The sequence below is a fragment of the Halichoerus grypus genome, chromosome 6 (assembly GCF_964656455.1).
Source record: "Halichoerus grypus chromosome 6, mHalGry1.hap1.1, whole genome shotgun sequence".
In the NCBI taxonomy this organism is placed as follows: domain Eukaryota; kingdom Metazoa; phylum Chordata; class Mammalia; order Carnivora; family Phocidae; genus Halichoerus; species Halichoerus grypus.
Window position 1 is genome coordinate 46452297 of NC_135717.1, and position 21033 is coordinate 46473329.

Below are 21033 nucleotides of genomic sequence, written 5' to 3' on the forward strand. Positions count from 1 at the left end.
TCATTGTTATTACTTATTATCCCAAGGTAGGCCATTTATGTTGTGTGCCCAATTATGTGGATTGCTGGGTTCTCTATTAACAGAACTCATTTTCACAAAATGGCAAATCCTTACAAAGTTGTCTGCAAAGAGGCTTGAAGATAATGCTAAAGATTACAAACATGCAGAATGTAAGAAAATGGCAGCAGAGAGGTCTCTCGTACTCTCAGTACAAGCTTTTGGTCACCCACATTATAAGGAGGTGAAAAACAGTGCCATTCATTATGACAAGAAGTTAGCTAAAAAAGCCAGATATATCAAAGACATTGTTTTGAATTATGGAATTATTTGAATTACAACCACTACTGTCAATGAGGAACCCTGCCTACCATACATACTGTAAAGTCTAAGTGATACTGTGCCTTCATGAGCTATCTTTTTTTAATTTAATTTTATTATGTTAATCACCATACATTACATCATTAGTTTTTGATGTAGTGTTCCATGATTCACTGTTTGTGTACAACACCCAGTGCTCCATTCAATACGTGCCCTCTTTAATACCCATCACCAGTCTAACCCATCCCCCCACCGCCCTCCCCTCTAGAACCCTGTTTGTTTCTCAGAGTCCATAGTATGAGCTATCTATCTTTTCCAGGTATGCTAGCCAACGAAACCAAGAATTAAACTGATCAGACCTTTGAATCTCAGAGTCCTAAAATGTTAAACCAAAATTTTAAGAAGTTATTTAATGCCATTATTTTAATGAAGCATAAATGTACCATTAATAAACAGAATAAAATTTACTTAAAATAATTGTATATTGGGTTGCCTGGCTGGCTCAGTTGTTAGAGCATGTGACTTTTAATGTCAGAGTTGTGAGTTTGAGCCCCACATTGGGTATAGAGATTACTTAAAAAGTGAAAAACTGATGATGTAATGTATGGTGATTAACATAACATAATAAAATAAAATTTAAAAACAAAAGTGAAAGCTTAAAAAATTTTAAAAAAATAATTGTATATTTCATTTTTAGTTCAACCTGATTATATTCTATGTGCATGTTTTATAACACACAGACCATATTAGTTGGCAATAATATGAGATTCATATAAAATATACTGGGGATGCTTTTTAATGTTAAGGGAGCATCTTTTAGAGAAGTTTGAAAATATGTAAAGAGGGTACCCTGGCAGTTGGATGGTGATGGAGAGAAAAGCCAGAGGGTGTCCCCAAGGTCCAGACAAGAGATGCTCAGGGTCTGGATTAGGGCAGCAGCAGGTCAAATCAAAGGGATTCATTTTGAGGATCTTGGTCCCAAGATGAAACCACTGGACTTATTCAGGTGGATACTTATGAGCCTGTTCAGTGATCACCTGGTTCTTCACCGTTGTTTCCTCTGGTTGATCTGAGTGGAGTGAATGCAGTTTAAGGCTGTGGTGGGGAGGAGCCATGACTGAGGAAGACATGCTGAGCCATTCAAGACTTAGAGAGACTACCTAGTCAGCATGAGCATCACCCCCCATTAAATAACAACACAACCCCCGTGTGTAGCCGCATTTATGAACTACTCAGAAACACAAATACAGATCCTGAAACAAACTATTAAAATCTTTTGATTTTTTTTTTTTTTTCAGGGGAGGAAGGAACAGTGGTGCCCGGGACATGTGGAGTTGGGCAAGCGCCCATGCACACCCTTTGGGCGGCACACCCTTACCTCCGGGGCGATATAGTCAGGGGTGCCGCAGAAAGTGTTTGTCTTGGCATCTCCTAACATGTTCTCCTTGCACATTCCAAAGTCCGCTATTTTGATATGTCCATCTTTGTCTAACAGGATATTATCTAGCTTCAGGTCTCTGAAACACAAAAGCAAAGCAAAATCTCACCTTAATACATTTTTTGCTAAAATAGAATTGCCGCATGAGGGGGAGTCACTTGTCCCATCACAGCCTGAGAGCGTCATGAGTGCATGCATGCTTTGCTGGTCCTCCTCTTCCCTTCCAATCCCGTTCTTCAATCTATGGCTCTGCTCTTGGGCTCACTGCCTTCTCCTTGGTGTTTCCTCCTTGACTAGCATCTCGTGTTTGGAACTTCACCTGGCCCTTCTTGGCCCAGGTCAGCTTTCTCAGGCCTGACTCTGACAGGCTTTTGTATCCCCCATGCCCAGGGAAGACCTTGGTGCATCTCCAGAGCTATGTATGGATGGCTGCATGGGGGGAGAGATGGGTAATGTGTTCTCTCTCCAGGTTAGCATCCTTCAGTTTTAAGGTGCCTTCAAGAAACAATACTGGGATGTAAGGAGTGAGCTAGCGATGAAATGCCACCAGGGGTTTGTGCCTGGGGATGTCTGACATAGGGTGGTATTTAATACTACATGTCTACTTGTGTACAAGATAGTGGTGTAGATAGCACTGACTTGTTAAGGGAATGACTGGTTTCTGATTCCTTTTTCTGATTGACCAAGGAGTGCAGCTCAATATAATAATATAGGAAAGACATGGACCTGAGGTTCTTTATCCCAGTATCTTTCTTCCATGGCAAGGGAAGAAAAGCCTGAAAAACATACTCGCTTTATGTGATTTTCCAAGTATTGTTTCTTTGTGGATGAATTATACTGCACCTAATTCCATGACTGATTGAGGAAGGCTGCTCCTAACTAAGAATAATTCTAGAACCAGAATCCATCTGATGCCAAAAACCATGTCAATAACTTCCTCTTTCCTTAGAGAAACAGTATCCTTGTAGAGCACCCATTCCAATTTTTTAGGTAATGTGACTGATAAGATTTAAAAAATATAAATCAAATTATGCCTCCCTGTGATTGTATTAGATTGCTATTATTATGCATGATACTCTGAATATTTGGAATGTGACCTCAAGTTTTGTCTTGTCTTTCCTTCACCGAGGTCAAGAATTTTGTTCCTCATATGGCCTAATTTTCAGATGCTTCAGCATTCTGGCCCCTGTCCTCCAAATAGCTTGAATTTATCAATTTCCTTCTTAAAATTTGGGCTGAGACTGGAACCAGTATCCTCCAAATGTATAATCGCATTGTGTCAATGATGGTGGCATTGCTAGCTTCTGTCCTGACCCCCTTCACCTTCCCTGCTGCAGCCTAGTGGTTGCCCTGCTAGGTCCTGACACTCGGTCACAGTAGCAGTTAACAGTGAGCCTACCGTAAACTAAAACCTCCAGGTGTCTTTCCATTATGGCAGCTTCTCACTCTGTACCCGTGAAATTGATGTTTTAAAGATCACCCAAGTGCTACACTTGACATCACTTGCTTTAAACTTTTTTTTAATTGATAGCAGCTTATGAATTCTAGTTTGTTATAGAACATCTAGGTTTCTTTTCCTTTACATCTTCTGCCCTTGGATTTCTGAACTTCCTGAAACCTAAGTTTAGAATGTGTGGCTGGTGGTGGCTACCATGGTCTTCCTTATTAGCAAAGGTGACTAGGGAGAAAATAGGAACAACTGTTGGTTTACTCTTTTCTGTACCTCCTCGTAGACAATTCGCTCGGCATTCCCTTCTCAAAGATTCTGCTCCCAAAGGGCCCCGCAAGTAGCCCTGTTTCCTCCACCTTAGGTGACTGGACTCCCCTGGATCACTCAGGTTTTCTCTTTGGGGATATTGGGGCTGTGAGAAGGCAGCACTAATCTGTATTGGTTAGGTGTCTGGTACTTAGGACTGCTGATGGATGTCCTCTAGCATGGCCTTAGAGGAACAGAAGTCCAGTTCGTGAGAGGAGAAAAATGAAGTGGCTAGGTCAAGAAGAGAGACAGAGCCTGTGTAAACCCAAAGAGAGACAGTGATGAGAGAGAAGCTACTTTGGTTTCTGACGGTTCTGTGTTTTCAATTTCAGTTTCTCAAGGAGGCTGATACTTCACTTAAGCAAAAGTTTGAGTGGTCTTCAATATTCATATTAGCCTAAAGTTCCCATCACTCTTGCTTTGCTTCTCATTAAACGGTGAGCTTCATGAGGGTGGAAATGTGTATTGTTTGCTGTTTGCTCTACTGTGACAGCTCTGACAGGAGGGTAGAATGTACGGAGCATTCAATAAATTTTTGCTGAATGAACTGTCACCCACCAGGGATTGGCTCACCACCAGCAATTATGAGTTGCAATGAAGTCCTGAGTAACTGTTCCCTTCCATTGCCTTCTCTACCTTCTCCTAGGGTATATTAGAGAGAGTGAGCATGGAATGCAACTGTGTTTAGGTGGAGTGACCCTATTAGCAGATGTCCCTAGAGTTGACATCTTCCATCTGAGCCAGCTTGGTCCATAATCTCCATAAACCAGGACATCACAGACTGTTCCTGTCTGGCTGGGTGCCTGGGGAGTCTCCAGGACGTGTGAATATGTATATCACGTTCATATCTGTATTGGTTCTGTTTCTCTCTCATCCTAACTCAAATGCTGTCACACTTTCACTAATATGGCTGTCCAATATGGCTGTCTTTCCTTAGGTCTTCTGCCTTCCTATTCCTTAATTTTAATTAAGTACACTTTCATTGTGATTTATGAATTCCAATAAATCCAAGTACAGCTCATATTTTACTCCTCATGCTAAAATTGGAGGTTCATTTTCTAATCTGCACTCTACACAATATTAGTATCATTTTGGGTTTCTGCTATACAGAACATATTCACATCACTTATAGCCGTGTACACATGTTCCTGGAAATTTGGCTGAAGGATGGTTTGGGGGTCATCACTAGAGAGCCAGATATCAAGCTGCAGTGCTATCCGTAGATCCTGAGGATAATGAACATTGTATCTAATATTCCTCTTGGATTTTCTTGCTCTCATTTCATCATTTGATTCTCCCAACAGCCCTTTGATCTGGAATTATTATTTTTATTCACATTTTTCTGATTGAAAGAAAGACTCTTAAGTGTTGTAGAGTTTATCCCAGACCATACAGTCAGTGGGCTAGGATGCAAACCCAGGCCTTCTCTTCTATATCCTCTAAACCAAACTTATGTAGTCTTTCTCACTGAACTGAACTTGCTAAGATCCAGTCTTCTGTGATTACAAGGGTGCATTTTAATCAATCCTAAAAATAAATATTCTCTGGACCTCAGGCTAGGAAAACGAGCATCATGTTTGATTTTCATTCCACCCTCTAACGTGAACCAGGTGTTAGGGGTTGGGAGAGAAAAGGTCACTGATGTTTTGAGAGATTAAGTTAGAATGGGAAAGATCCAGAAGTCTACCATGCAGAGCCAGACCTCCATGAGGGTAAGGAATGAGGGCAGAGGAGGGCTAACTGGAAATGCCACAGTACCCAAAGATCAGCGTGTTCACAGGTCCATCAGCTATTTACTCCTCACATATCCCTTACAGAACACCAGCTCAGCCAAGCTACATCCCCTCTAAGACTCCAGTGACTTATCTGGAAAATGGGTACAATGATACCTGCCTTGCTTATCCCACAGGATCTTTGTGAGCATTGAAGGAGGTGATCCATCCAAACACAAAAAAAGCATTTGTAAATGGCTTCAAATACAGGGGTTGGGCCAGTGCTATCACTGATAAGATATTATTTTAAGGTGCCTTTCAGTTCTAGTATTTCGGAGATTCTAGATTCTTATCTTACTGTGTCTGCATATTTTCCAGCTTCTCATTTTTACATTTAACCCAAACCATGGCTGAGACATCTTTTAAGATGTCACTACTTTTATAACACCAGCAAATGGTAAAGGATGATGTTGGCACCTGCTTCTCTACTTCTCTCAGCCTCAATTCTTGGGACTGCTTAGCCTCAGCCTTTCCAATAAAACTGGGACCCATTTGTGTCATGTTCCTTGCTTGACCTGCTTCTGTTTCTGTGCCTTTTCTGGAATCACTTCTTCCATTTGCAAAGGCTCTCCTCCTCTAAAAAAATATATATATATCTCCCCTTTCTGATAGGAATTTTTTTTGGCAAACCCTCCCCTAGTTCTGAGGACACCATTTTTCTTCCTGTTGATACTTTTAACTAGAATCTTATTCACTTGGACTTTTTTTTTTTTTTTTAGATTGTCTTTTCATGTACTTACACTTTATCTCCAAAAGATATAAAATAAAAACCCAGGAAGTGAACTTCATTAGGTATCCAGGGATTGATACTTGAGTAGCTTTTTTGTGCATTGCAATGTTTAATGAAGGGCTGCACACTCTGGGGTTGGTCCGTCTACATCACCAGCTGTAGTGGGTTGAATGGTGGCCCCCAAAAGATAAGTTCATATCCTAACCCCTAGAACCTTGTGAATGAGACCTTCTTTGGGAAAAGGGTCTTTGCAGATGTAATTAAGTTAAGGATCTTGGAATGAGATCATCTTGGATTATCCAGGTGGCCAAGTATCCTCCTAAGAGATATACAGGGAAGACAGAAGAGGTGCAGGGAGACAAGAACGCTGTGGGGAGACAGAGGCAGACAGGAAGGATGCCACCTAAAAGCCAAGGAGCTCCTGAGCCACCAGATCCCAGAAGGGGCAAGGAAGCATTCTCCTCGAGAGCCTTGGGAAATAGGATGGCCCTGCCATCAGCTTGATTTTGGACCTCTGGACTCCAGAACTGTGAAGGAATAAACTTCTGTTGGTTTAAGCCATCAAGTTTGTGGTAATTCTATAGCAACACTTCAAAACTAATATACCTCTTTTGTGAACAAACCCAGAAATCATAAACCCATGTGGTCAGAAGAAGGAAATTAATAGAATCCCCATAATTCAGTTGCCAAATGGACAGTTTAGGTCAGTAAAGTTACACATGGGGAGTTGAATGGTTTTTAATGCAAGCCAGTCTCATTCTTGTGTACTTGCTAAATGACCTTTCCTTAGCTTTAATTATTTGATGGTGTCTTTCAAACATTCTCTATAACTTCAGTGAATATGATACTAAATAAACCTAGTATTCTCTCTTATTGGTGCATAAAAAGCCATAGAAAACATCATTTCTCATACATGGACATAGGAAGGGCCCTCAACTGGGTACAGTTTGTGATATTAAAGACAATTAAGGACTATGGGTCTTTTTGTTCTGAGTGTCAATATATATGATGAAATGCTAGAGAAAAGCATTGTGCTGTGGAGAAACAGACTGCACTGGGGCATGTGGGATTTTCTCTCAAGAGGTTCCTTTGAGCTCTAGGACCTCTCTCTCCTTCCAGTCTTATTTTTTTCTCCCTCCTTCCCATCCATCCATCCTACACAAGCTACTGAGGGCCCCAGTGCAGGTATATTTTATGTATATTGCGGGCATTACAGATTTAAAGAGGAAAAAAAAAAAAACAACCCATAGATTCTGGTAAGGGTTTTCAATGTTCTGATGGGTATTTTTTTCAATTTCCTGGAGATAAAGAAATTATATAAAACAGCTTTTTAATATATTATTTTGTAGATAGACCAAAAAAATCCACCATATATCCAAAGGTTGCCAAAGAGATTGCTTAAGAAGAATGACTTGCAAACTTCCTCTAAGACTCTGTTCTGTGACTCTAAATAGGGCAACTCTCCTGTGACTGTGCCCTCTGGGAATGGAGAGGTTTCTCAAAGTGAATTTTCAGCCTACCCTGTAAGCATCTCAATATTGACCATCTCTGATGGAATGCTTCTGCGTTGTATTATACACAGTTTGCTGCCTTCAACACTCAGTGTGGAGCATCATTTAACCTTTCTTTTCTTGAGGTATAGTTGACATTACAATATTATATTTTTCAGGTGTACAACATAGTGATTCAACAATTATATACCTTATGCTGTGCTCACCACAAGTGTAGTCATGATCTGTCACCATACAACACTTTCACAAGATTGTTGACTATATTCCCCATGCTGTAATTTTTTTAATCCCGGTGATTTATTTACTTTTATACCTCTCAATCTCCATTTATTTCACCTATCCCCGCCCCCCCCCCCACTGCCCTATCCTCTGGCAACCAGCAGTTTGTTCTCTGTATTTAAGAATCTGTTAGTGTTTATGAATCTGTTTTTTTTTTTTAGATTCAACATATAAGTGAATTCATATGGTATTTGTCTTTTTATGTCTGACTCATTTCACTTAGCATAATACCCTCTGGATCCATTCACACTGTTGTGAAGGGCAAGATTTTATTCTTTTATATGGCTGAGTAATATTCCATTGTATATTTATACCACATCTTTTTCATTTATTTATCTATTGATGGACACTCATGTTGCTTTGATAGCTTGGCTACTGTAAAAAATGCTGCAATAAACTTTTGGGTGCATGTAACTTTTCAAATTAGTGTTTTTGTTTTCTTTGTGTACATACTAGAAGTGGTAATACTGGGTGATATGGTATTTATATTTTTAATTATTTTAGAAACCTTCATACTGTTTTCCATAGTGGCTATATGCACCAACAATGCGTGAGGGTACTCGCTTCTTCGTATCCTCACCAACACTTGTTATTTCTTGTCTTTTTGATTTTAGCCATTCTGACAGATGTCAGGTGATATCTCCTTGTGGTTTTGATTTGCATATCCTTGATGGTTAGGGGTGTTGAGCACATTTTCGTGTCTCTTGGCCATGTGTTCTTTGTAAAGATATTCATGTACTCTACCCATTTTAATCAGATTATTTTTGGTGTTGTATGAGTTCTTTATATATTTTGGATATTAACCCCTTAATGCATATATTATTTGTAAATATCTTCTTCCATTCAGTATGTTGTCTTTTTGTTTTGTTGATGGTTTCCTCGCTGTGAAAAAGCTTCTTAGTTTCATATAGTCCCAATAGTTTCTTTTTGCTTTTGTTTCCCTTGCCTTTGGAGTCAGATTTATAAAAACACCATTAAGATTGATGTCAAAGAGCTTTACTTCCTATGTTTTCTTCTAGGAGTCTTATGGTTTCTGGTCTTAAATTCAAATATTTAATCCATTTTGAGTTAATTTTTGTGTATGGTGTAAGAAAATGGTCCAGTTTCATTCTTTTGCATGTAGCTGTCCAGTTTTCCCAACACCAGTTACTGAAGAGACTATTCTATGTTCTTACTTTCTTTGTCGTAGATTAGTTGGCCATATATACATGGGCTTATTTCTGAGCTTTCTATCCTATTCCACTGATCTGTGTTTGCTTTTGTGCTAATACTATACTGTTTTGATTACTATAGCTTTGTAGTAGAGTTTGAAATCAGGAAACTTGATACATCCAGCTTTATTTTTCTTTCTCAAGAATGTTTTGGCAAGATTTCATTCTTTTTGATGGCTGCATAATATTCCATTGTATATAAATACCACATCTTCTTTATCCATTCATATGTCGATGGACATCTTGGCTCTTGCCATAGTTTGGCTATTGTGGACATTGCTGCTATAAACATCGGGGTGCACGTACCCCTTCAGATCACTACATTTGTATCTTTGGGGTAAGTACCCAGTAGTGCAATTGCTGGGTCGTATGGTAGCTCTATTTTCAACTTTTTGAGGAAACTCCGTATGACATGGGTGAAACTGGAGGGTATTATGCTGAGTGAAATAAGTCAATCAGAGAAAGACATGTATCATATGATCTCACTGATATGAGGAATTCTTAATCTCAGGAAACAAACTGAGGGTTGCTGGAGTGGTGGGGGGTGGGAGGCATGGGGTGGCTGGGTGATAGACATTGGGAAGGGTATGTGCTATGGTGAGCGCTGGGAATTGTGTGAGACTGTTGAATCACAGACCTGTACCTCTGAAACAAATAATACATTATATGTTAAAAAAAGAAGAAGGTAGTAGGAAGGGAAAAATGAAGGGGGGGAAATCGGAGGGGGGATGAACCATGAGAGACTATGGACTCTGAGAAACAAACTGAGGGTTCTAGAGGGGAGGGGGTGGGGGGATGGGCTAGCATGGTGATAGGTATTAAAAAGGGCACGTTCTGCATGGAGCACTGGGTGTTATACGCAAACAATGAATCATGGAACACTACATCAAAAACTAATGATGTGATGTATGGTGATTAATGTAACATAAAAAATAAAAAGTTTTAAATTTTATACAAGCTGAGCTGAAAATTAGATATTTTCTATATTGACTAAAACAATTATTTTGACAGTATAACTAAAACTACAATAATATTTCCCATCAAAAGAACTATGTCCCAGTCCATGAATAAATGTCTACATTGGTAATGTAATGCTGCTCTTTAATAAACAGATTTATATAAGGAGAAAAAAAAAATGTTTTGGCCATGTGGGGTCTTTTGTGGTTCCATACAAATTTTAGAGTTTTTTGTTCTAGTTTTGTGAAAAATGTCATTGGAATTTTGATAGGGATTGCACTGAATCTGCAGATTGCTTTGTGTAGTATGGACATTTTAATAGTGTTCTTCCAAGCCATGAGCACCAAATATCTTTCCTTTTATTTGTGTCGTCTTCAATTTCTTTCATCAGTGTGTTACAGTTTTCAGCATACATATCTTTCATGTCCTTGGTTAAATTTATTCCCATGTATTTTTTGATGTAATTGTAAATGAGATTGTTTTCTTGATTTCTCTTTCTGATACTTCATTATTAATATATAGAAATGCAGCAGGTTCTATATATTGTATCCTGCAACTTTACTGAATTCATTCATTCTAAGTTTTTTTCTAATAGTTTTTTTTTCTGGAATCTTCAGGGTTTTCTATATTTAATATCATGTCCTCTGCAAATGAGTTTTACTTCCTTTTTTACCAATATGGATGTCTTTCTGTTTCTTTTTCCTGATTCCAATACTATGTTGAATAAAAGTGGCATGAATGGACATTCTTGTCTTGTTCCTGATCTTAGAAGAAAGGCTCTCAGTTTTTCACCACTGCATATAAGGTTACCTGTGGGTTTGTCATATATGGCCTCCATTATGTTGATGTGTGGTGATCCCTCTAAACCCATCTTGAGAGTTTTTATCATGAAAGGATGTTGAATTTAGTCAAATGCTTTTACTTCATCTGTTGAGATGATCATATTTTTATTTTTCATTTTGTTAACATGGTGTATTCACATTGACTAGCAGGTATTTAACCATCCTTGCATCCCTAGAATAAATCCTATTCGATCATGGTGAATGACCCTTTTAATGTATTGAATTTGATTTTTTTTTTTTGATTACTGATTCAATTTTGTTACTAGTAATCAGTTCAGATTTTCTATTTCTTCTTGATTCAGTCTTAGAAGATTGTATATTTGTAGGAATTTATCCATTTATTCTAGGTTGTCCCAATTTGTTGACATATAATTTTTTTTTTGTAGTCCCTTATAACCCTATATATTTCTGTGGTGTCAATTGTAACTTCTCTTTCATTTCTGATATTATTTATTTGGGGCCCTCTCTTTATGATTACTATGACAAAAGGTTTGCCAATTTTATCTTTTCAAAGATCTACCTCTTAGATTCATTGATCTTTTCTTTTTTTTTTTTAGTCTCTATTTCATTCATTTTTGCTCTGAACTTTATTATTTCCTTTTTTCTATAAATTTGGGCTTTGTTTATTCTTCTTTTTCTTGTTCTGTTTGGTTTAAGTTTAGACTGTTTATTTGAGAGACTTTTCTTATTTCTTGAGGTAGGCCTGTATCCTTATAAATTTCTCTAACAGCTTTTCCTGTGTCCCAGAGATTTTGAACCACTGTGTTTCCAGGTTCATTTGTCTCTAGGTATATTTGATTTCCTTTTTGATTTCTTCATATACCCATTGGCTGTTTAATAGCATGTTGTTTAGCCTCTACGTGTCTGTGGTTTTTCCAGTTTTTTTCTTTTCTTCTGAGTTCTAGTTTCATATTGCTGTGGTTGGAAAAGATGCTTTGATATGATTTCACTATTCTTAAATTTATTGAGACTTGTTTTGTGGCCTAACCCATGATCTATCCTGGAAAATGTTCCATGTGCACTTGAAAAGAACATTTATACTGTTTTCAGATAGAATACTCTGTATATATCTGCTCAGTTCATGTGGTCTAATGTACTTAAAGCCACTGTTTCCTTATTGATTTTCTGCCTGGATGTTCTGTCCATTGATATAAGCAGGGTATTAAAGTCCCCTACTATTATTGCATTATTGTTAATTTCTCCCTTTATGTCTGTCAATATTTGCTTCCTATGTTAGGTGCTCCTGTGTTGGATACATATTTACAATTGTTATGTCCTTTTATTGGATCAATCCTTTTATGATTATGTAACGCTTGCCTTTCTCTCTTGTTACAGGCTTTGTTTTAAACTTGATTTTGTCTGATATAATATCACTACAGGTTTTTTTTCTTCTATTCGCTTGGATTATCTTTTTCCATACCTTTACTTTCTATGTGTCTTTATATCTGAAGTGAGTCTCTGGTAGGCAGCATATAATTGGGTCTTGTTCTTTACTCAGTCATCTATGTCTTTTGACTGGAGCATTTAGTCTGTCTACATTTAATGTAATTATTAATAGGTATGTACTTATCGCTATTTTGTTAATTGTTTTCTGGTTGTTTTTGTAGTTCTCTGTTCTTCGTGCTCTCCTTCCATATGATTGATGACTTCCTTTAGTGTTATGTTTGGGTTCCTTTCTCTTTATTTTTTGTTTTCTATTATAAATGTGGTTACCATGAGGTTTATATAATACCATCCTAAGTACATAGCAGTGTATATTAAGTTGATGGTCACTTAAGTTCAAACACACTACATTCTTAGTCCTCCCCTCCATATTCTATATTTATCATATTCTATTTTACATACATTTTTATATAGTGAATCCATTAATTTTTGTACATGTGATTGATTTTACATTTTAACCTTCATACTAGGTTTACAAGTGATTTGCACTGTTTGCTTTTACCAGTGATTTTTTTTTTTCCTTTCATAATTTTCTTCAAGGCCCTTCTTTTCTGCTTAAAGAAGTCCCTTTAACATTTCTTATAAGGCTGGTTTGGTGGTGATGAGCTCTTTTAACTTTTGTCTGGGAAATTCTTTATGTCTTCTTCAATTCTGAATGATAACCTAGCTGGGTAGAGTATTCTTGATTATAGTTTTCTTCCTTTCAGTACTTTGAATATATCATGCCTTCTTGCCTTCAGAGTATCTGCCTTATGGGGTTTCACTTAAACATAACTAGTTGTTTTTCTCTTGCCTCTTTTAAGATTTTCTTTATCTTTAATTTCTTACATTTTAATTATTTTGTGCCTTGGTGTGGACCTCTTGAGTTCATCTTGTTTTGGATTCTGTGCTTCCTGAACCTGGATGTCTATTTCCTTCCCTAGGTTAGGGAAATTTTCAGCTATTATTTCTTCAAATATAGTTTTCTGCCCCTTTTTCTCTTTTTCTTTCTCTTCTAATACAAATGTTAGTTTACCTGATGTTGTCACAGAGGTCCCTTAACCTATGCTAATTTTTAAAAAAGATTTATTTATTTATTTATTTTAGAGAGAGAGCAAGTGGGGGAAGGGGCAGAGGGAGAGAATCTTCAAGCAGACTACCTGCTGAGCACAGAGCCCAATGTGGGGCTTGGTCTTACAACCCATAAGATCATGACCTGAGCTGAAACCAAGAGTTGGATGCTTAACTGACTGAGCCACCCAGGGACCCCCATGCTAATTTTTAAAATTCTCTTTTCTTTTTGCTGTTCAGCTTCGGTGCTTTCTATACCCTGTTTTCCAGATGCTGATCTGTTCTTCTACATCCTCTAATCTAGTATTGATGCCCTCTAGTGTAATTTTCATTTCTGCTATTGCATTCTTTATTTGATTCGTTCTTTTTTTGTATTTTCTGTTTGTTGAATTCTCACTGAGTTCATCCACTTTTCTCTCAAGTCTGGTGGGCATCTTTATGACCATTTCTTTGAACTCTTTGTCAGGTAAGTTGCTATCTCTATTTTATTTAGTTCTTTTTCTGAAGTTTTGTCTTGTTTTTTAGCTTGGAGCATATTCTTCTGTCTCCTCACTTTGACTTTTTCTGTTTATTTCTATGAATTAGGTGAAAAAGGTATCTCCCCAAGTCTTGAAGGAATGACTTTGTGTAGGAATGTCCTCTTGTATAGACTGTGTATGCCTGGGGTGCTCTGTGCAGGGGGCTTCTTGGAGGGATGGCTGGAGCTGAAGCAAGTACAGACTAAGGGGTCTTGGGGCATTCTGCACTAGGGCTGCCCCAACAGGATGGCTGGAACTAAAGTGGGTGCAGCCTGGGGGTTCCTGGGGTACTCCACACTGAGGCTGTCCTGGTAGGGTAGCTGGAGCTGGGTGGGGAGGGGACAGCATGCTACACATAGGGAGTGTCCTGGGAGGATGGCTGGAGCTGAAGTGAACATAGGCAGGTATGTCCGAGGGCAACTTACATCAGTTTGCTCTGGTGGGAGGGCTGGAGCTGGGGTGGGAATGGGCTAGGGGTGTCCTAGAGTGCTTTACATTTGTGCTGTCTTGGCTAAATGGCTGGAGCCATTGTGGGTGCTGTTTCGAAGTGTCCTAATATGTGCCGTACTGGAGCAGCCCTAGTGAGATGGCTGGAGGTGGGGCAGGCATGAGTGGGGGGCTGCCTTAGGGGGATGGATGGAGCTGGTGTAGGCTGACACCCTGGGGCTCATGGAAGCAGCAACTTGGCTAGAGTGCCTGGACTCTGCTCCTATCTGCACTATCAAAGCCAGCACCTCTGATCTCAGGGAGAGTTCCAGCAGTTCCCCCCACTGTTTGGTGGACATTCTAGGATTAGCAAATGGGTTTCCTTCACTTAGAGTCTAGTTGCCCTTTAAGCCACTGTGCCTCCAGGTGGGCAAGTCTCCTCAGAGCCATCCCTCCCCCTGCAGTTGGTAGTGTTGGGGGCAGGGCTCCCATCATTACTGTGCCTCTATACTTTGCTGAGAAGCTGTCTAGTTGGCCGTCAGTTCTTCAGGAGGAATTGCTCCTCTATATGTTGGAGTAGATTTGTATGTCCATGGGAGGAGGTGAGTTTAGGGTTTTCCTATGCTGCCATCTTGGATCCCCTCTTACCACTGAACCTTACTGATGACTCCGGGTCAGTGTTATGAACACTTGCCACAGAAGAGCACATAATCCCACTCTCCCAGAGCCTTTTAGTTGTCTCAGATCTTCCCTTTATGTCAGATTCAACACGCCCCTCTCACTGTGCTTGCTGGGCCAGCCTCCAGTGGCTCAGCCAGCCTCCTGTCTAGCTCTTTGTTTTTTTAAGTTTTATTTTCTCCCTTAATCTGCAGTGAGTCAGAAACCAGAAAACTAAGCTTTTGATGATTTCCATGTTAAATAAGTGTCAAACTATATTTTGAGAAAAGAGGTAAGGAGATTAAAGTGTAATAGCTTTCCTCTAAGAAGGATGTGAAAAGATGGTGTACGATAGAGACATTTTGGATGGACATGCACTCATGAAGGAGGGTACACATGGCTTTCTATGCACTTCTATCAGGTATAGGCAGATAGATTTCCACAGTTGCATTTGAGTGATCAAGGAAGAGTTCCCCCCTCCTTCCCTACCCAAGAGGAGAACATTCAATGAGCATTTCTAGTTGGCCCATGCAAAAACAAGAGATATGAAGGAGGCAGAGAGTGAAAGCCATGATAAGATGCCAAAGAGAAAGCAGGGTAATGGAAGGAGGTGAGAAAAGTGGAAGTGAGAAGGAGAATAACTGTAAAGACCAGAATAAAGAACAAAATGAGGTCAGAACCTTAGTGCTTTTGAGACTGGAGTTCCTGACTTGATTATCATCACCATGGGCATGGAACTTCCTGCCACAAAAGTACCCTGGCCATTTCACATCACTACAGTGATTCAATTAGTTGGACAGGGAAACCCAGATATCTCAGTATGTGTTTCCAAAGAGTAAACTTTACCTGTACACAATTCCTTTGGAATGAAGGAACTGCAGACCAAGAATGATTTCAGCAGCATAGAACCTGAGGGAAGGAAAATCAAAGTTGAATATGGATGCATTAACGGAACAAAAGAAAAGCCCCATTTTATATAGTGAGTATTCTGTGCAAGTACTGTCCTCAGTGTATACACACTACTTCTGTACATAATTTTGTTTAGTCCTAACAAAAGGGAGAAATCATCCATTCCATATGTGCAGCCCCAGCCCTGAGAGGATGAAACAAAGCAGGTACCTTAAGTTAGTCTTACCTGCGCTAGTGCTAATTATTATACCTTAAGCTATAATGTTCAAACTGTCATTTCTTTTTGCTAATAAAACACCCATGGACATTAAATGTAATAGTGTAAGTAGTACAGGAAAATGATTTTCCCTTTTATTTTAAACTCTGCTTGCTGCCCTTAGACCTGCATGCAGGGTCATTCCACATAGACCTGAGTTGTTTATGGGCAAGAAATGCAGCCCGAGAGGCAGAGGAAAGGCTACTGGAAGATGGGAGTGAGATGCTGCTCTCCATCTCCAGTGATGACAAGCACCTCGGAGGCCTTGAGAGCACGGCAGACAGTGTCTGTGATGGCTTTCAAGCCTTCCAGAGGTAGTGAGGAAGGCAGACTTAGAATCCTTTAGCATGAAAACTGCCTGATGATTTCTCTGCTGCAGAAATCCCATAAAATTATCTCTGGGCACTTTGCTGATGGTTCCTGGAGGTGATGAGCTTAGTGGTATGCTAGCCACAGGCTTTGACAAAAAGCCATTCCAGCCAGAGGTTTCTGTGGAAGCTGGTGGGACCAGTTCATCTTTCAGCCCAGCTCAGCCTAAACCACTCAAATTGTTCATTAGGGGTGAGTGAAAGATTACTGAGCACCAGGCAAAGAAAGCTAGTGTGTACCCATATTTTTAAGTGAGCCTTATGGCACAGTTTTCTTTTTTTCTGAATGTCAGAGTGGTTTTATTACTGAGGAGACAGGGCCCACGGGAGGAAGAGTACCAGGGGTTCTGTGGGACTCAGCAGCATTCCCACCTGGTAAATGCAGCCTGCCCGATTCCACTTGATGCCAAAGAAGGTGAAGATTTATTCTCAAGGAGTAAATGCTCTTCTGGTTTCCTAATACTCATGTCCCTGGAGCCAGATGCTTTATGCCTTCAACATTGAGCTCCCCATTAGGTTAAAGCCTTAGTTAAAAGTTTAGTTAAAGCTTCATCCCCATGACCACTTTTAAGATCTGTGTTTCATCTGACTACTTCTTTTCAAAGTGCAAATATTTGCTCCTGTGTTTAGATTCTTTAGAAGCGTGATGAATCGGGGCAGTTTCTTAAGAAACTAAGTTGTTAATATCAAAACACAAAGAAATGAAATAAAACGGACTCTGGTTTAAGCTTCACAAACTGGGAACATAGTTACCTTGTTTGATATGTCCCTCAGGGGTTACCCTGACTTGGGATTGTGGCATGCTGAGGAAATGGGAAAAATGCCACATGGGAGAAATATTCTGCCGGTATCGTAGGTACTCGGTACCTGACAAAAACAGGGGGAAAATCCCCAAACCCATTAGAGAGCTCTTACGTTGCTCTGGAAAGATCAAACTTGTGGCAGCTTTGGATGTGGTACATTAAGTCTCCTCCATTGAGATACTCCATCACAAAAAAGAGGTTTTCCTAGAGAAAAACAAAAGAATTCCGAATTTCAGCTTTTTTAAAAAATAAGAAAACAAGGACTCCTTTTTAAATGGATTTAGTTTATTTCAGGGGGACCAATTCTGTCTTGATCCCTTATAAAAAGACTGTCACAATAATTTAGCCAATGTATAGCATTTCTGAACACCAAGAAGCTTAGGGCATATGGGAGGTGTATGGGTAACGTTTGCTGGGATACTTGCAGGCTATGATTCAGCAGATGGGGCACAGCCTGAGGAAGGGTCCAACTGGACTTGTCCACCCAACAGTGGGATGGTGTTGGGCACTTAGCGGATGCTGATTGTATACCTACTGAAATTGATAGTGTGTAGGATGGTAAAGAGAATACAGTTCGGGGCTCCAATTCCAGGTGCAAGGCTTGGAAGCATGCATTCAACACTTAGTAAGCAGTTCTGAACATACTCTATGGGTATGGCACTGTGGCAGGAGTGACAGTGGGGATGTGCGTTCCTGCCTCATCCATCAGAGATGATGAAACACAGTCCTGCCTTCAGGAACCTTATGATTAAGAATAGTCTTATTTCTTTCCAGTCCTGATTTCACTCGTTTTGAGCCACAAGTGATGAACCAGCACATTGTTCCTAACAGAAGACCCATGCATGTTACTAGAGCGGGCCCCCTTGAATGGCAGCCATCAAAAGCAAGGCTGAGTGGTCTTCAGGTTGTGGTGAGAGTATCAGAAGTGGCTACAATTGAGCCTGAGTTCCTCCTACTATGTGAGACCATACTTCTTCAATAAGTACATTTATGGCATTTTGAGCATCTCGATTCTGAGAGGCCTCATGAACCACAGAATTAGTCATCCTTAAAGTGTGAAGACATTTAACATGTCTGTGCATGAATTTGCACCTGAAAGCCTCACTTCGGTGATTTTTTAACAGAATTAACCTTTGAGTTTTGATGTGAGACTAACCAAGGCCCTGGGGCATACAAGGTGATGGTGTTCTGGTCTGACAGTAACATACACGGCCTGCCATTTCTACTGGGAAACCAAATATTGTGGCTATTATCTCAGTAGTTCAGGTAAAGGTAAGTGTTGTCCTGTTTTTTTCTAAAGTTGACCCCTGATCTAATTTACTGGTTCCGTATATCTTTAACTGGAGCCCTTTCCCTTATGGACAGGCCAAAATTCTCTGCTGATAGAAGTCCTACCTTAACATTGCTATTTCACACGTAACTTGAGATTAATCATTTGTCCAATCTGCACACATCTGCTTTGTCAATAGCACATCTTTCCTTTACCTCTTATTCTTGTAAGTACTGTATGGACAGCTTCTAACTACCTTTTAACATAAAACTATGATGGCCTGTATGCACACGGTGGTGGAATTGCCTAAATGCTCAGAAGAATGAAAGATATAAAAACTTAAAGTAAGGCCATTTATAACAGTGCTCAGACAAAAGGATCCTCTTAAGAGTTAGGAAGCTTACAAATTCTTATAAAAGTTGAAAATTTGGAATTTATATATTGGCAGCTAGGACTAGAGGCAAGAGGCCAACCCTAACTTCTACACAACTGTGGGCATAGCGGTCCCATCAGTTCTTAGGCTTAAATCAGTTCTGCACCTACCTGTGAAGGATTGGGGCTTAAATCTGTGTTTACTCCCTTGGGCATTCCAAGAAGACCACACTACCATAGAGATTATTAATTAAATAGTAATGGAGATTTATAGCACCTTGGATGCCACGCTTAATCCTACTAAAAGATTTTATCTCTACAATAAATCTTTTAAAACCATCTATTCTTTTTTTTTAATAAACAGTAAATCTTTATTTATTTAGGTGAAAACCTTGAGGAAGGCCAGTTAGCAAAAATCCCAAATTTATAGATATAGTTAATAAAGTAAGCATGTATTCCTTTTAAGCAATTTCTGTAAGTTGCTTAGATTTAAATCCTATGAATTTCAGAATCAGGATTTAAAAAATTTTTTTTATTAACATATGTATTATTTGTTTCAGGGGTACAGGTCTGTGATTCATCAGTCTTACATAATTCACAGCACTCACCACAGTACATACCCTCCCCAGTGTCCATCACCCAGCCACCCAATCCCTCCCACCCCCTTCCACTCCAGCAACCCTCAGTTTGTTTCCTGAGATTAAGAATCTCTTATGGTTTGTCTCCCTCTCTGGTTTCGTCTTGTTTCATTTTTCCTTCCCTTCCCCTATGATCCTCTGTCTTGTATCTCAAATTCCTCATATCAGTGACATCATTTGATACTTATCTTTCTCTGACTTATTTCGCTTAGCATAATACCCTCTAGTTCCATCCACGTCATTGCAAATGTCAAGATTTCATTTTTTTGATGGTGCATAATATTCCATTGGATATATATACCAAGTGGGATTTATTCCTGGGCTGCAAGGTTGGTTCAACATCCGCAAATCAATCAATGTGATACCATACATTAATAAAAGAAAGCACAGGAACCATATGATCCTCTCAATAGATGCAGAAAAAGCATCTGACAAAGTACAGCAACCTTTCTTGATTAAAACTCTTCACAGTGTAGGGATAGAGGGTACATACCTCAATATCATGAAAGCTATCTACGAATAACCCACAGTAAATATCATATTCAATGGGGAAAAACTGAGAGCTTTTCCCCTAAGGTCAGAAACACAGCAGGGATGTCCACTATCACCACTGCTATTCAACATAGTACTAGAAGTCCTAGCCACAGCAATCAGACAACAAAAAGAAATAAAAGGCATCCGAATTGGCAAAAAAGAAGTGAAACTCTCTTTCTGCAGATGATATGATACTTTATGTGGAAAACCCAAAAGACTCCACCCCAAAACTGCTAGAACTCATACAGGAATTCAGTAAAGTAGCAGGATATAAAATCAATGCACAGAAATCTGTTGCATTTCTATACACCAACAACAGGGCAGAAGAAAGAGAAATTAAGGAGTTGATCCCATTTACAATTGCATCCAAAACAATAAGATACCTAGGAATAAATCTAACCAAAGAGGTAAAGGATCTGTACTCAGAAAACTATAGAATACTCATGAAAGAAACTGAGGAAGACATAAAGAAATGGAAAAATGTTCCATGCTCATGGATTGGAAGAATAAATATTGTGAAAATATTTATGCTACCTAGAGCAATCTACCCATTTAATGCAATCCCTATCAAAATACCATCCACTTTTTTCAAAGAAATGGAACAAATAATCCTAAAATTTGTATGGAACCAGAAAAGATCCCGAATAGCAAGAGGAATGTTGAAAAAGAAAAGCAAAGCTGGCGGCATCACAATTCCGGACTTCCAGCTCTATTACAAAGCTGTCATCATCAAGACAGTATGGTACTGGCACAAAAACAGACACATAGATCAATGAAACAGAATAGAGAGCCCAGAAATGGACCCTCAACTCTATGGTCAACTAATCTTCGACAAAGCAGGAAAGAATGTCCAGTGGAAAAAAGACAGTCTCTTCAACAAACGGTGTTGGGAAGATTGGACAGCCACATGCAGAAGAATGAAACTGGACGATTTCCTGACACCACACACAAAAATAGACTCAAAATGGTTGACAG

At 39.3% G+C, this 21033-nt stretch overlaps 1 protein-coding gene across 3 annotated transcripts in view; it reads right to left on the reverse strand.

Moving 5' to 3' along the window:
- The window catches only part of PRKCQ (protein kinase C theta), a 183870-nt gene that overhangs the window by 16283 nt on the left and 146554 nt on the right, over nucleotides 1-21033 (reverse strand). For all 3 annotated transcript variants that reach the window (XM_078075116.1, XM_078075118.1, XM_078075117.1), the window contains exons 13-15: nucleotides 17357-17448; nucleotides 15755-15817; nucleotides 1697-1835 (exon numbers count right to left, since the gene is read on the reverse strand). In XM_078075116.1, coding sequence (XP_077931242.1) covers nucleotides 1697-1835; nucleotides 15755-15817; nucleotides 17357-17448 — 294 coding nt within the window. The remainder of the gene's footprint in view (nucleotides 1-1696; nucleotides 1836-15754; nucleotides 15818-17356; nucleotides 17449-21033) is intronic.